Source organism: Protopterus annectens, chromosome 9.part0, assembly GCF_019279795.1.
Source record: "Protopterus annectens isolate FY-2018-M chromosome 9.part0, PAN1.0, whole genome shotgun sequence".
Lineage (NCBI taxonomy): Eukaryota > Metazoa > Chordata > Ceratodontiformes > Protopteridae > Protopterus > Protopterus annectens.
The window spans coordinates 52,591,584-52,607,251 of NC_056743.1; the positions used below are offsets into that span (position 1 = coordinate 52,591,584).

General features: G+C 38.8%; 1 protein-coding gene across 2 annotated transcripts in view; it reads right to left on the reverse strand.

Moving 5' to 3' along the window:
• PRMT3 (protein arginine methyltransferase 3) overlaps window positions 1-15,668 on the reverse strand; it is a 2,672,092-nt gene that overhangs the window by 2,503,916 nt on the left and 152,508 nt on the right. For both annotated transcript variants that reach the window (XM_044082552.1, XM_044082550.1), the window contains exon 5: window positions 8,338-8,440. In XM_044082552.1, the coding sequence (XP_043938487.1) occupies window positions 8,338-8,440 (103 nt within the window). The remainder of the gene's footprint in view (window positions 1-8,337; window positions 8,441-15,668) is intronic.

Here is a 15,668-nt window from a genome sequence, read left to right on the forward strand (position 1 = left end):
GCCAGGGGAAGAGAATCAGGGGCAGTACTGGCATCATTGTATGCATCATCAACAACTGATAGTACAGGTGGTATGGCTAAAGGCCTATGCTGTGGCAAGTGTAAAAAGGTCCTTAGCCTTTTCCTCGAATCAGAAAAATCCTGACCCTGCCATTGGAAGTGTTCCCTCATTGAGTGTAGAGTTTCCCCAAATGAAAATTCTTCTGGAGGGGAGGCAGAAGGAATGGAGTCTTCTGCATCAGAATCCTCACAAGGTGAGTATGATCCTTCCTGATGGTCAGATAAATCTGAACCATCCGAGGAATAGTCAGAGGAGAGAGGTTCGGGGGTTCAGTCCTAGGCCTCTTTTCAGGAGGGGGTTGTGAGGCCCTGTCTGGGTGAGGTTGGGTTCCCCTGATCAGAGAAATAAGGTCCTCAGCAAGGCTGAGAATCTGAGAACTTGAGGTAGGTCTGTGAAAGGGAGCTTTTGTGGGTAAGGCCTTGGAAATTTTAGCTGCTTTAGCCCTGGAAAAGGCCTTGATAGACATAGAAGCAGGGGGTCTAGCTGCCCCACGTGCAGGAGTAGAGATGTCCAACGGAATGGTGTCGGACAAATCTTGAGTGCCTGCTTCTTCAGTAGGAATTTCTGTAGCAGACTCAGCCGGGGCCTGTGTGGCCTCGGTTGTCGGAGGCATGCTTTCGGCCAAAGGGAGAACCGAGGTCTCGGTTTCAGCCGAAACCGAGACACTCGCGGTAGGCCTAACCATGGTTTCAGCCGAAACCGCGGGCCGTGAGTGTCGGTCCTTTTCCTTGCGTTTTTTAGCTAAATGAGTAGTCGGCGTCTCCGACGGCATTTTATATGCAAAAGCGGAGCCAAAAAACTCTTCAGCAAACTCCGACCGACGTCTAAGTGTCCGTCGGTTGAAGGAAGCACAGGCTAAACAAGCTGATACGTCGTGGTCTGGGTCTAAGCAAGGAAGGCAGTATGAGTGGAAATCCTTATGAGGTATTTGTTTCCCACAAGTTAAACAATTATTTACTTTGTCTGACATCGGCTGAGGCAAGAAAGAGTCCCCAACAGGGTACTTAGCTTTTTTAGAAGTCTTCGGTAGCTGAAATCTCTGGATCTGACCGACCGGCACTTGCGAACAGCTTCTGCTTTGGGCACCGCGCGGCAAGAAAGACTGGGGAAAATGGCGTCGGCTGATGCCTTTATACCCCAGGAGCTATGACGTCAGGTGAAGTGCGACATCAGCCGAGGCCAGACCCAGACTTTGGAATCCGGCAGACCGAAGGGCTGCCTGAGGCAGGACAACCCATATGTTATGACTGCAGATGCATCCTTGAAGGACATCATGTTTTTGGGAGTGTAATAAGATGGCAGATTTTAAAAATTCCTTTAGAAGTACTCTGTCTGAAATCGTGGGGGAGCAAACTGATGCAACTAAGGAAACTATTCTTTTGAACTGGGACATAGAATCAGAACTGTCTAGACATACTAAGGCCTTATTACGTCTAATTCTGTTGGTGGTGGCCAAAAAACACAATTACTACAAAATTGAAATCAGAATCTAAACAACTTACATTTGAAGTACTGAATATTGTCAATAAGATAAAAGAACTGTAGGGGTATACTTAGAAAGGTGAAGAAGCACATTACATAAAAATAAACAGGATTTGTGGTAACAATACATGCAGAATAAAGTTCAGGATTAGGAGTGAGGTCTAAGGGAAGGCTGGAGTATAATGTATGTAATTTAAAAAATGTTACGTTTTCTTTTCTATTAACGTATGTAAATCTATGTCTTACACAATAATTTAATAAAGATATTAAAAAAGCTTACATTTTTAGGGGAAAGCATAAGCGAATTAATCTAAATAAGGCTGACAATCGTGTTTAAAATACTATATGTGACATAGATAAATGACTCATATATTCTGCTTTTGTGTTTATCAGATTATCAACAAAAAAGATACTTTCCAAAACAAAACAACGTCATGAATTTACTTTGTGGAATTTGCTACCTTTTCATACACATGACCTTAAGGATCTGTTTAATTATTTGAAGAACAAAACTACTTAATAAATTGCATGATGAAGAATCTTGAACCATAAAGTTTACTTAAGTACACATTATATTAGTATTTTAATCTTGCTGTATAAATGTAATTTAGAAAAATTTTACATGGTCCTTTTTAATCTGTAATTTTGTGTGTCTGTATAACAATAATGCAAAATAAGTTTTACTCTATAATTACATTTATTTACTGCACAGAAAGGTTTGCTGTGTTTTCAATAAAATGCATTGTTCACAGACATAACTGCTCATCAAAAGAAAATAAATGCCACTTTCAAAAAATATGAAAAGCAACCTAGAAACCAGTAAGTTTAGGTATGAGACAGGATATGAAGATGACTGAAGGCAGAGCAAGCTACAGCACGGTAATGCAATTCCTTCACAGACGGTGGTGGTAGCATGAAAAAGATTGCTGCTACACAAAGTGGGGGGAGCTCCAGTACAGGAACTCAAAAGTGAATGGGACAATCATAAAAGAACTTGAGTATCGCAGAAATAGTACAGAAATAAAAAAAACTCAAGCATATCAGCAAAGTGCATAGCACAGGCAATCACATTTTCTGTGGTTGAACTACATTTACATATGTTACCATCCTACACAAATTCATTAATTCGCCAAAATGTATTTAACCAATTTCAGGGCTGCAAGAAATACAGAGCCCATCTAGGCACACAGTGGTTGCAAAACAAAGAAACTAATCCGAGATATTTTGCCAGCCCAGAGGATATATATACACACACAGCTTGTCATGCACACCCACTGTAATCTATAAAGCTGCTAATTCACCTACAGCATTATTTTACGGTGTGGGAAAAAAAGTACGGCACCCAGCCAAAACCCATGTAGGCAAAGGGAGAACACAGAGACTCAGCACAGAAGGCAGCCTGATCAAGAACCAGACAAGAACTGTGAGGCAGGAGTGCTAGCCAATGTACAAATATACCACCCAGTTTCCTTATGCTGACTAAAATCCACACCCCCACCAGGGACAGCAATATCCTAGACCTACCCATTTCCAACATGAGTGACCGGTGTTCCGACCTGAAGTCAACTCCTCGTTGGTCAGATCCAACCATAAGCTTATCATCCTAGATATCCGCATCCCTCCCCCACACACCATTAAGGAAACCATGGTAAACAATTTCTCCAAGGCCAACTTCATGCTTCTTAAGATAGAAGTGACAAACTTCATGACACCCATGCAGATGGACAATACAGTTACGATTGCTGAATCCTACACAAATGCACTCTATAAGCATTTACATGAGTGCATGGATCGTGCTATCCCAAACAGAACCAAGACGCTATCCTCGAAAAAAAGGAAGCCAATCTGGTGGTCCCCTGCCATAAACAAACTCTACAACAGAAGGAAGAGATGTTGGAAAAGAGAGTAAAATTCCATGAGTGGAGGAGCTCCCTGGTCAGCCTCAGTAAGAAGCTGAGATCCCTTATAAGATCCTCCAAAGCTAGCTATGAAAACAAAATCACCACTGATTCTATGGGCAACCACAAAGCATTCTATAGCTATGTCAAGAATCTCAATGGCAACACTCAGATCTGCTCTGAGTTGCAGCACAACGGCATGAAAATTACAGAACCAACTGATATTGCCAACATCCTGGCAGATAGGTTCAGTGCTAACTTTACCCCCTCACCCTCTAAAGGGCCCATATCTATACAGGAAGACTGCAGAGTCCCTGTAATCACATCTATTCAGGTAAAAGCTGCACTCTCTAAAACCAAAAACACAGCATCCATGTGACCGGACAACATCCCAGGCTGCGTTTTACACGAACTTCAGAACGAACTGGCGCCCCACCTTTTCACCATGTTCAGTCATGGCCTCACATCAGGCTTTGTGCACACTGAATGGCGCACAACAACAGTTATCCCCACTCCACAAAGAGGGAGCCACTACTGATCCTGGGAACCATCGCCCTATTAGCCTGACGAGCCTGGTCTGCAAGGCCATGGAACGTATCATCATGGAACTAACAAAGACATTGGTAACCTCCAAACTCTGGACCCCACCCAGTTCAGATTTGTGAAAGGCAGATCATGCCTTCAGAACTGGATCGACTTCTTTGAGGCAGTCACCAAAGCTGTAGATGAGGGTAAGGTGGTTCACACAACCTATCTTGACTTTGCCAAGGCTTGCAACATCATCCCCCATTCTGGAATTATGCCTAAACTCACTAAACTAGGTATAAATCCCTATGTCACAAGATGGGTTGCCAATTGGCTCACTGACAGAACCCACACTGTAAAAGTTGCAGACTCCAAATCTGACTTCAAACCAGTGACAAGTGGAGTACCACAGGGTTCAGTCTTGGGACCTCTCCTGTTTGGTATCTACTTCTCTGAAGTACAGGCTAACACAGAATACCTCTGGCTAATGAAGTTGGCAGATGACTGCAAACTAGGAGCCATAGTAGAGTCCCCAAATGATGTGGACATCCTACAAAAGGGCCTCACTGAGACAGATGCCTGGTGTCAGTGGCATGGCCTCAAGCTCAATGCCAAAAAGCCCATTGTCATCCCCTTTGGTAAAAACTCTGTACCCATGAACTACCACATAAACGTCAGTCTATATAATGCCGAATGTGTGATAAGAGACCTTGGGACCCAGGTGGGCAGTAGTCTCTCCTTTGATAATCACAAAGCCACAGTAGTCAGGAAATCCTTATATGTGGCACACCTCATCACAAAAGGGTTCTCATCCAGGGAAAAAAAAAAAAAAAAAAGGTCATTGTTCCCCCTCTACTTGGCACTCATTAGTCCCATTATAGAGTACAGCTCCCCTTTTGGTATGTACCTCACAAGACATCTGCAAGAGCTGGAAAAGCCGCAGAAGTACCTCGCAAAGAGGATTACTGGCCTCAAACAGATGCCCTACACTGATAATCTCAAAAAACTCCAGCTTTACTCTGTAGCATATCGGCTACTCAGAGGAGTTCTCTGCCTAACATATAAAGCTGTGTTAAACCCAGAGCTGTTGGACATGCTACACCTTAAGAAATCCCAATCCCTCCAAGCTACACGCTCTAGAGACCTAAACCTCATCACCACTATAAACAGAACATGCTGGAGGGATAGATTCTTGCCCCAGAGACTTCCCATACTCTGGAACAAAAGAACAAAAAAGCGAAGCAAATCCAAAGCACTCGGGAACCAAGAAAATTATGTTAACGTATTTTATTAAGAACGTTTTCGCTTCTGAAAAGACAGAAGCTTCTTCAGACAAAATAAAAAGGTGCCAAATCCACTTTTTAAGTGCAAAAGGTTTTGTTGACATGATGTCATATCCTTGACAACCAAGGTATTGAACAATACACCTTTTAACATACAGGTGTAAAACTATCAACATAAAACCAACATTCCCAACCAGTTAAAACAAGCGTTAAATCTAACATTTTTTAAAAAGATTTATAAAAGAAAACCTATATAACTTATTCCTACGTTAAAATGCCTTTAAGGACAATTTAATCACACGTACAAGAAACTATAGTCAAACAAGTGTTATCCCAAAGTAAGTTGACTAAGTAAAATGCCAGTTCAAAACCCAGATAACCTTTATTTTTTGGGTTGACAGCAATGTTACAAGGTACATTTTACCCTAAATAATACATTAGGAAATATCAAAACATGCAAGGCCTTTTAATATATATACAAAAAGAACTAACAACGAGTGTCTGCTGGGCACAGTTGTTAAAGTTAAATAATATACAAATCTAATTCCTGAGATAACTTTTATATTTTAAAATGACGGAGATGTTACAGGCTTCATTTAGCCCAGGGGGGGAAAAGGCATTTAATAGCAATTGCCATTCCAACTCCTTTATTTCGAGTAGGAGAGGTTGAGGAACCCCCCTAATCCCAACTTTAACTAAGTCAATCCCCATAAAACAAAAGCTGTGCCCAACCTGATCTAAAACATGCTTCGAAAGAGCATTGTCAGTTTTTTTGTTTTTTATAGCATAATTATGTTGGTAAACCCTACTCGAAATAAAGGAGTTGGAATGGCAATTGCTATTAAATGCCTCCCCCCCCCCCCGGGCTAAATGAAGCCTGTAACATCTCCGTCATTTTAAAATATAAAAGTTATCTCAGGAATTAGATTTGTATATTATTTAACTTTAACAACTGTGCCCAGCAGACACTCGTTGTTAGTTCTTTTTGTATATATATTAAAAGGCCTTGCATGTTTTGATATTTCCTAATGTATTATTTAGGGTAAAATGTACCTTGTAACATTGCTGTCAACCCAAAATATAAAGGTTATCTGGGTTTTGAACTGGCATTTTACTTAGTCAACTTACTTTGGGATTACACTTGTTTGATTAAAGTTTCTTGTACGTGTGATTAAATTGTCCTTAAAGGCATTTTAACGTAGGAATAAGTTATATAGGTTTTCTTTTATAAATCTTTTAAAAAAATGTTAGATTTAACGATTGTTTTAACTGGTTGGGAATGTTGGTTTTATGTTGATCGTTTTACACCTGTATGTTAAAAGGTGTATTGTTCAATACCTTGGTTGTCAAGGATATGACATCATGTCAACAAAACCTTTTGCACTTAAAAAGTGGATTTGGCGCCTTTTTATTTTGTCTGAAGAAGCTTCTGTCTTTTCAGAAGCGAAAACGTTCTTAATAAAATACGTTAACATCATTTTCTTGGTTCCCGAGTGCTTTGGATTTGCTTCGCTTTTTTGTTCAGTTGTCTAGTTATCTGTTTGGCTTCTATACTCTGGAACAAGCTACCCATCTATGTCAAGCAAAGTTCCTCATTAGCACTCTTCAATAAAAAAATAGGAAATACACCCCGGGGATCACTTCTGTGGCTCTGCTCGACAGGGGCACAGGAAATTAACTTTCTTGGGTGGTGTAAGCCAGGGAACCTTGTTGGCTAGGCTTACTTAGGCCCTTGGGTAGATAGGCTAGTACCTACCTATGAACCTAAAATAATGACTTATGACATGCCTAGAACATAGGTGAAAACCAGATCTGTTTCTAACCTACCCATCTTTAAATGCTCCCTAAAAAAATACTTCACAAAATCTTGGACCTGCTCCTGGACCAGTCCTGGCTGAACTTACTCACCATACTTCCCTCACCCCTTCAACCTAAGTGACACTTCGCAACCCCCTCCAGCCTCCTACTTCACTCCTTTCTTTTGTTTTTTCCACTACCCTACCTTATTCACTGCATACCTTTCCTCCCTACTCACCTAAGGTACCTGAAGACACCCAACCCTGCACCCTTCTTATAATCTCCTTTTCTCTCCGCCATTCCTCCTCCTTCCTGCTATAACCATAATACGAACACCACCACTCATGCTACGACATCACTCAATGCCCCATCACTGTCTCTAGTCATGTAATCCCTAATATCGCTTTAAATATCTTATTAGAAGTGCTCAGGTCTCATTTATCACATACTAAATCTATGTAACAAATATCACTAACAAGTGTTTCGCTACATATTTTCCCCAACTCCTGTTACTGTTTTTCTTTGCAGTGTACCATGAAACATGTGTCCTATATTCTTCTGATTACATCTTTTCACGCTTATGTTTTGTAGCGTATCATGATACTTCGTGATTTAAACTATCTGTACTTGATTTTTGAAAGACTGTGATTGTGGAGCTTGTCTCCCTGGGTCTCCGTCAAAAATGGGCACTTTCTGGCCCAGTCGTATTTTCCTGTAAACAAATGTCAAATAAATAACAGAACAGCTTGCTGTGCAACAAGTGCACATTTCAAATACTGTATTTCTGTTCATAAATGTTAAGGACTGTAACGTGTACCCAATCATATAACTGACTAAACTTCTAAGCAGCACAACAAGAGACTGAGGAACCCCATGAGATTCCACACCCACAAAATGGACAGATAATCATGCACCACACAGTGAAATAGGCAGAGAGGTTGGCTTTAGCTAGCCTCATCAGCTGCAGCTTTGTTTCTGTCAATATAGAATGGAGGACTTCTGCAGTAACATGAAGGTACAGAAAGAAAGACGACTCAGGGATTCAAATGAAAAAAGAAGAGGAACACAGTAATCACTGAAGACCAATTAAGAAGGGGAGCAAAATTGGTGCTCAGTAAAAGGTACAACAGTGAGCTCACAAGAGATGCGACTGACAGCTGTCATAATTAAAATGCCTACACGGTATATAAAATTTTACCCTGAATACATCCGGCATTTATATCCTCAGTTAATTGCTTCTCACCATTATGTATTAATTATCTTACTTTAAAACACCCAATAAATAAACATACCAAATTGAAGTAATGGATCATCCTCCTTAACAGGCTTTAAGAACAATTCACTTTCCCAAGGAACTGGTGTTGATACACATTTCAGATGATCTGCAGTGCAGTTCTGAAAGATACACAAGAATTCTTAATATGTATATTAACCCTGTGGGGTAACAGCTCATATTTTATTAACCAACCTTTAAATAAGCTCTGATTAAATAATCATGAATGCTGATCACTAAGTCATTTGAAAAGTACTACTTTTAACATAAAGACAGCCATTTTCCTGATAAACTGTATCAAAAAATGTATATGAAACAAAACATTTTCATCCACACATATTAGTATGCTAAATGCACAAGGCCATACTTGTTAAACAGCAGGACTTGCAGATGTTAGGACAGCTCAGCCCCCAAAACATTCTCAAATTACTAATCTCACTCCAATTTTCCCATAATACACTGCCCAGGCTCCTCCTTTCTTGATCTATAGCATGCTGTACAAACCAGACAAAAAAGTAAACATACACTTGCAGATCAAGTCGGCAAAGATAAGGATGATGGAGACAGTTATCTTAAAAAGGATGGGTCTGTTCATCCAGATGTATTGTTATGGTAAATACCTACATTCTGTATCAGGTATGAGAATGTCTCATCCTTATTAAAACAGACAGAATCTCAAACTAAACTTTCTTGGTGATCCCCTCATGGTAACATAGCAGTTGGTGTATGGCCCCAAAAGAAAACCCAGACCTAGAGATCACATCCAGCTTAGGGTCTTTGTGAGTGTATTCAATGAAGACCACATAGTTGCTGCAGAAATACTCGGCTACAGAATGGAAAAAAAGCCTTGTGCATTAGAATCTGCTCCAGTACAGTGCACTCTTGGAGCAGAGGGCAGAGACTTCACTCTACTTAATGTGAACTGTAGTCAAAGGTCAATTTGAATATTTTATCTGCAAGTTCCTTACAGAAAAAGCAATGAAGAGCCGTGAATTTGTTTCTAGCAGCTTTCATTCTACGGTGAGAGTATTATTTTCGACTGTAGGAGGTATTCTCTGGTAGAGTCGTTTTAGAAGACAACTGGTAAAGAAATGGATTGGATGAGGTTAGTCTTCATAGCTACCTTAGGCATGAAGGAAGGATTTGTACATACGAACATCCTATCCTTATGAAAAATCAGGCAATGCGTTTCCACTGACAGCACCTGCAAATTATTTTAGGTGATCTGATGTGTACAAGGGAAAATGTTTTCTAGGACAAGTACTTTAATTCTGCAGATGATGCTGGCTCGGTAAGAAAGATTCTGTTTCTCCAGCATAAAATACAGATCCCACGTAATAGGTTCCTTAATGGGTGATCTCAAAAGAAAAACTAATTACAATGGCTTTGCTGACACTTAATACACGTAAGGATAAAGAACCCGAATCCTGATGAAAGCTGGAAATATCTGCCAAATTAAGATTTGGTAACCTGGTCCAGACTAAAAGATTTGAGAAATGCATAGTAAAATGGAAGCCAAAATGTTTAGTCATCCTTTTGATGAATTCCATATGGAAAACAGGTCCATGTGTTTTTACGTTTTCCTAGCATTCGGCTCCTCGGAAGATGCAATCAATTGCACTACAGCTGGTTGAAAAGGTTATTGCTCCATAACTGAAGTAGAGAAAACATGCAGTAAGATGTAGCGAGTGGAGATAGATGGGGCTTACTGGAGGAATGGGAGAGAGGCTTTATAAAACATGAGACATGAGCAGAGGGACAAACAATGAGGCCAGCCTGGGGCGGTTTGGTTTTCTGGACAATGGGGACAATACGGAGAAGGCAGAAGGTTCCAGTAATGAGGAACAGTTTTTGCACTACCTAGGGGTTCAGGCACAACTTGTGCGCATCAGCAGACAACAGCAGTGCCTTGCCACTAGGGATTTGTTTTTTCCTGGAATACAGTTTCTTTCCAGAAATTGGATGGATGACACAGTTAGTTCTTAAAGCCTCAGGCAGAGGAGATGGAAGTCTTGAAGTGTCAGAAAGAAACAAGTAATCTCCGTGGTATCCCTGAAGTCTCAAAACAACCCACTAAATTGTAGTGGGTCCAAAAACAAAACAGTGTAAGAAACTTGTGTGTGGAAGATTTTCAGTCCATATATTTCTAGTTAATCACTGTATATTAATCAGATCAGACAATAGTACTAGAAGTAGCGAATCAGACAACAGTACTAGAAGTAGCGAACTTAAACTCGTCTTAAGTCAAAACAAAAAATAGAAAATATATAATTGTACAGCATTACTAAGTATTCGAAAGTAATCCAAGCAAGGCAGGCAGTCTGTTTCCAGTCGAAAATCCTTTATTAAGTACACAAACAAGCAATCCAAGTAAAACACAAATAGAGTAATTAAACAACAAGTAGCGCTGTAAACATCACAGCGAAGCAACCAGGCAACTCCAAGAAATGTATAAACATAAAAACCTTTTATTACAACGCACAAAAACGGTAAGCGCTTTTGCTAAAAAGCTTCTTCAGACCATAAAACATAAAAAATAAAAAGGTCCTTATATACAAATTCAAAAAACATTGGACCAGTCACAGAAATGTGTCCAAGTAAATCAAAAATTCTTAAGGTGACAGGTGGAAAAAACACACTCATGCCCTTCACATATATATATATATATATATATATATATATATATATATATATGGGGCAAACATAAGAATACAAATATAAATACATATATAAAAAAGACAGTATGTACAAACAAAGAAAACAAAAATAAAATAAAATAAAAATGCTAAAAACACGTGCAAACACTAAATTTACTTCTGAATCCTACATTTCCTAAGTAGGGGTTTAATAGAGGCTCTTTCATTCAGCCCACTCCCCCTATCAGCTCTAAGAGTGATGATCCAATTAGTTTCCTTGTACTCAGTACGATTCCTAATATCACCTTGCCTGGTACTAGGTACAATGGCCTCAAGGACCCTAAAATTAAAACAGTGTGCGTCACCATAACGCATCACAAGTTTAGCTAAAGCATTATGGTCAGATTTTCTCTTGATATTGTATACATGTTCTCTGATCCTGTCCCTGAATACCCTGTTGGTTTTACCAACATAAAAAGAATTACAGATATGGCATTCAGCTAAACAGACTACATTCGATGTCATACATGTAGCAACAACATGAAAGACAAATTCCTTATTAAGGTCTGGATGGTAAAACCTACCTGAAGTGTTAATATAGGAACAAAAATTGCACCGTCCACAAGGACGAGTAAAGCCTCTAGTAAGGTGCTCACTGTTATTATGTTCATAACACAGAAGTCTCCTTAAGTTCTTCCTATTTTTATACAGGAACTCTGGTTGCTCACCAACTATCTGACTGATGTCAGTGTCAATTTGTAAAATAAACCAGTTCCTGCTGAAAATTTCAAACAACTCCCTGTTATCGGAGGTGTAAAAAAGGGGGACCTTAAGCAATTTTTGATTTTTGATACTGTGATAATCCAAAGTGTATGTCAGGATGGAGCTATTTTTCCATTTGTTATTCTCTGTCGAATTACTTAACATTTTTCTAATGGGGAGGTTGAGTGAAGGTTCTTCAGTCCTTTTCAGTTCTATAATGGGTTCCAGGATGTTTTTTTAACATCTGACTTTCATAGCCTCTCACTAGAAAATCATTCTCTAAGTTGTTCAGGTTTCTCATAAAAGGTTCCATCTCTGTGGTAATTCTAGCTAATCTATAGCCTTGGGATTTCACTACATTATACTTGGTTTTTGTAGGCTGTAGGCTTTTACTGTGGAGTAATAAGTTAACCCTCGTAGGTTTTCTGAATAGATCAGTGGTGATTCTGTTATTGCTGGTGTCCTTGGAAATCTGCATATCTAAGAAAGTGGTTGAAGTGCAGCTATGGGAAGAGGTAAACTTCAGGAAGGGGGTTGTTTGATTGAGGTAAGTGATAAACTCTCCAAGGTGCAAGGTGTCACCTTCCCACAAAATAAAGATGTCATCAATAAAACGTAAATAGCATGTGATATGCTGCATGCAGTCTGTGTTGTTTAACACAGTCCTCCTCCCATTTGCACAGGGCTATGTTAGCTATGCTGGGAGCCATGGCAGCCCCCATTGCTATACCAGTTTTTTGCTTGTAGTGTTTGCCATTGAAAGTAAAGAAATTGAAGTCCAGTACAAGATTAATGAGCTTGCTTAACTTTTGCAGTTGTGTCTGTGTACCCTGATTATGTTTCTTAAAAGACTCCATAGCTGCTGTTATACAGTAATTGTGAGGGAGCACTGTGTACAAGGATTCCACACCAATAGTTAATAAAATACTGTCAGCTTCCACTGTAATGTCTTTATTTTCCTCAAAAAATCCATTGAATCTCTTATGTAGGACATTCTTTTCTGCTAGAGGTTTCAGCAAGTAATCAAGGTAAATGGCTGTGGCTTCAGTAAGGGAACCTGCACTTGCTACCACCGGTCTATAAGGTGGGTCTTCTCTGTTCTTGTGTGGCTTTGGTATTCCAAAAAAGTAAGGTAAACATGGGCATGGGCTCCATAAATAATTATAAAGATTTTCAGTGATAAGTTTTTCTTCCCATAATGTGGTGAGATTAGTGTTCCATAAATCATATGCTCTTTTTCAAGTACTGATAGACCTTAAAATGTTTGTGAGGAAGCTCAACTTAAGGGTACAGTTTCATGGCAAAAGTAATGACATTGAAAATAAGTCTATTGATAAAACTATAAAAAGGCCTAGCAGCTATTGCCCACCACTACATCAAACATTAGCTGCTTTCAAAGTGAAATGTGATATGAATATCAGGAAACCTCTTAAAAAAACCTCCTAAGAAAAAACTTTACAACTTAACACAGTGAGAAAGAAAAGCATTGCTTGAGCTAGGCAATGATAAATCCAGGTGTGTAATGAAGGCCGACAAGGGAGGAGGTATACTTGTGATTGATACCACTAGCTACAACCAAAAGATAGAGAACATGCTGGAGGATAACAGATTTTATGAGTTATTTACCATGGATTCCAAAAAAGTCCAGCACAAATGAAGTGGATAAAGTTGCATTTATTTAATGTAAAAGGTGGCTAACCCCATAGAAACAAACCAGTTTCAGCTTAGAATAGCCTTCCTCAGTGTTACTGCTTAACAAAAAAAAAACATGTTTAAATAGTATGGACTAGATTGCTGTCGTCCCCCTATTGAGGCATACCAAATCAATTATGTTCATTCAGGCCAGGTTTGAAGAGAGCTCCTAACCTTACTATCCAGCCTGACTCTTTTTCATTAAGTTTGCTATGCCAACCTGACTTGCACATTCTGTTTCCCTGGATTTTATCTATAATAGTAAAATGGAATTTTAGCAGTATGATGGGTTAGAGTAAGTTTATAAAGGGCATTTTGTTGAATTTAAACTTAGACCATATGAGAAAAACACTAAAAGATGTGAAACTAATTGTACATTTTGTATATTTATACAGCAAGGTGATAGTTTTTATTGCCCTTATTTAAAGAAAACCATTAAAACCAGTGCAGGGGGTGACTGTAACACTACAAAAGTAATTTACAGGGCACAGTGCAATGAACGTGATGCATTCTATGTGGGCAAGACTGTAAATAAACTCAAGAGTAGGATTTCATGTCATCTGTCAGAAATCCGCTCTGGATGTAATAATGCACTAGCCAAACACCTTTCTCTTAATAAGAGACACACGGGTTTTAGGTTCCAGATCCTGGAACGCATAGACATGGGTGATCTTGAAGGAGACATCCTGAATATTCTGGAGAAACATGAACTCATGTGGCAATTAAAGCTGAACTCTTTTAGGAAGCCCAGGCTAAACTACTACTGTTCAATTAAAAGTGCACTGGAAATTAGAAAATTGCCACATTGTTTACATGACTAATTGTATTTTATTTTATTGTATTCTACCAGTTGGTTTTAAATACCGTTTTAAATCAGTTGTAATTTAAGTGCATATTTTGTTTCCATCATCATACATACATTTTTTTCTTATTTTTATTTTTTTCTGGTTCTTTTTTTCCACTTATTTTTATAGATTGTTTTTAGGGTTCTTGTACACAGACCTGAAGAAGTCTAGAAGGACAAAAGTGATCTTTGTTAACAATAGGTTATGAAAATAGAAATTGATTTTTACATGCAAAATGTATATGTATATATTTTTTGATTGTCAGATGAACTAAGGTTGATATATTTCCAGCCATGTAGTATATTATCTTGGATAAAATCACAGACTTAATAATCTACTTAATAATCTAGTTAAATAAGAGGTACCACATCATTATAAATATTATTTAAAATACATAAGGGTTATATATTATTATGACAGCTACTAAGTAGGGCAGGACCAGCTCGAATGTCACACTGATGGGGGAAGGGATGTTAACTTAACATGCGTACCAATAAGACTGTTTTACAGCACAATAAACCTCTCCCATGCCTGATACAAAGTATATATATATATATATATATATATATATATATATATATATATATTTAGAAAGCTTGTGAGGAAATTATTACTCTATTTTTGTTTTACTTGGATCGCTTGTCTGCGTACTTAATAAAATGATTTTCGACTGGAAACAGACTGCCTGCCTTGTTTGGATTACTTTCGAATACTTAGTAATGCTGTACAATTATATATTTTCTATTATTTTTTGTTTTGTTTTGAATTAAGATGAGTTTAAGTTTGCTACTTCTACTACTACTGTCTGATCTGATTAATATACAGTGATTAACTAGAAATATATGGACTGAAAATCTTCCACACAGAGAAGTTTCTTACACTGTTTTGAAGAGTCAGAAAGACTGACCTCATCTCCAGAATGCTGATTTGATGACTGGTCCCCAAATGTGACAAGACACCTTGGACAATATGTCCTTGATAATGCCCTCCCCGAACCATAAAGCAGAAGTGTCTAAGGTGACTGCCACTAGTGGAGTGGGAATTTGGAATGAATGTCCTAATCCCCAGATTGGGTAGATGCATCCACCATTGCAGAAGAAGCTAGTAGACTGGATACCTTGAACTGCTGTGACGCGGGGGTCAGATATCTGTGATCACTGCACCTAGAGTGTGCAGTGCAATTGGGATAAAAGGTACTATATTTACTGATGCCATCAGCAGATCTCTTGGTTTCTTTCATACCTCACCAATAGGAGTCAACGAGTACAATGGCAACAAGCCACATCCCCTTTTTCTTACCAGACCCAATGGAGTCCTACAACCCTCCATCCTTGAATCCCTATTAACATTTTCATAAATGATCTCCCTCTACATTCCAACAATACCCCATAATTTAATATGCTGATAACTCCACT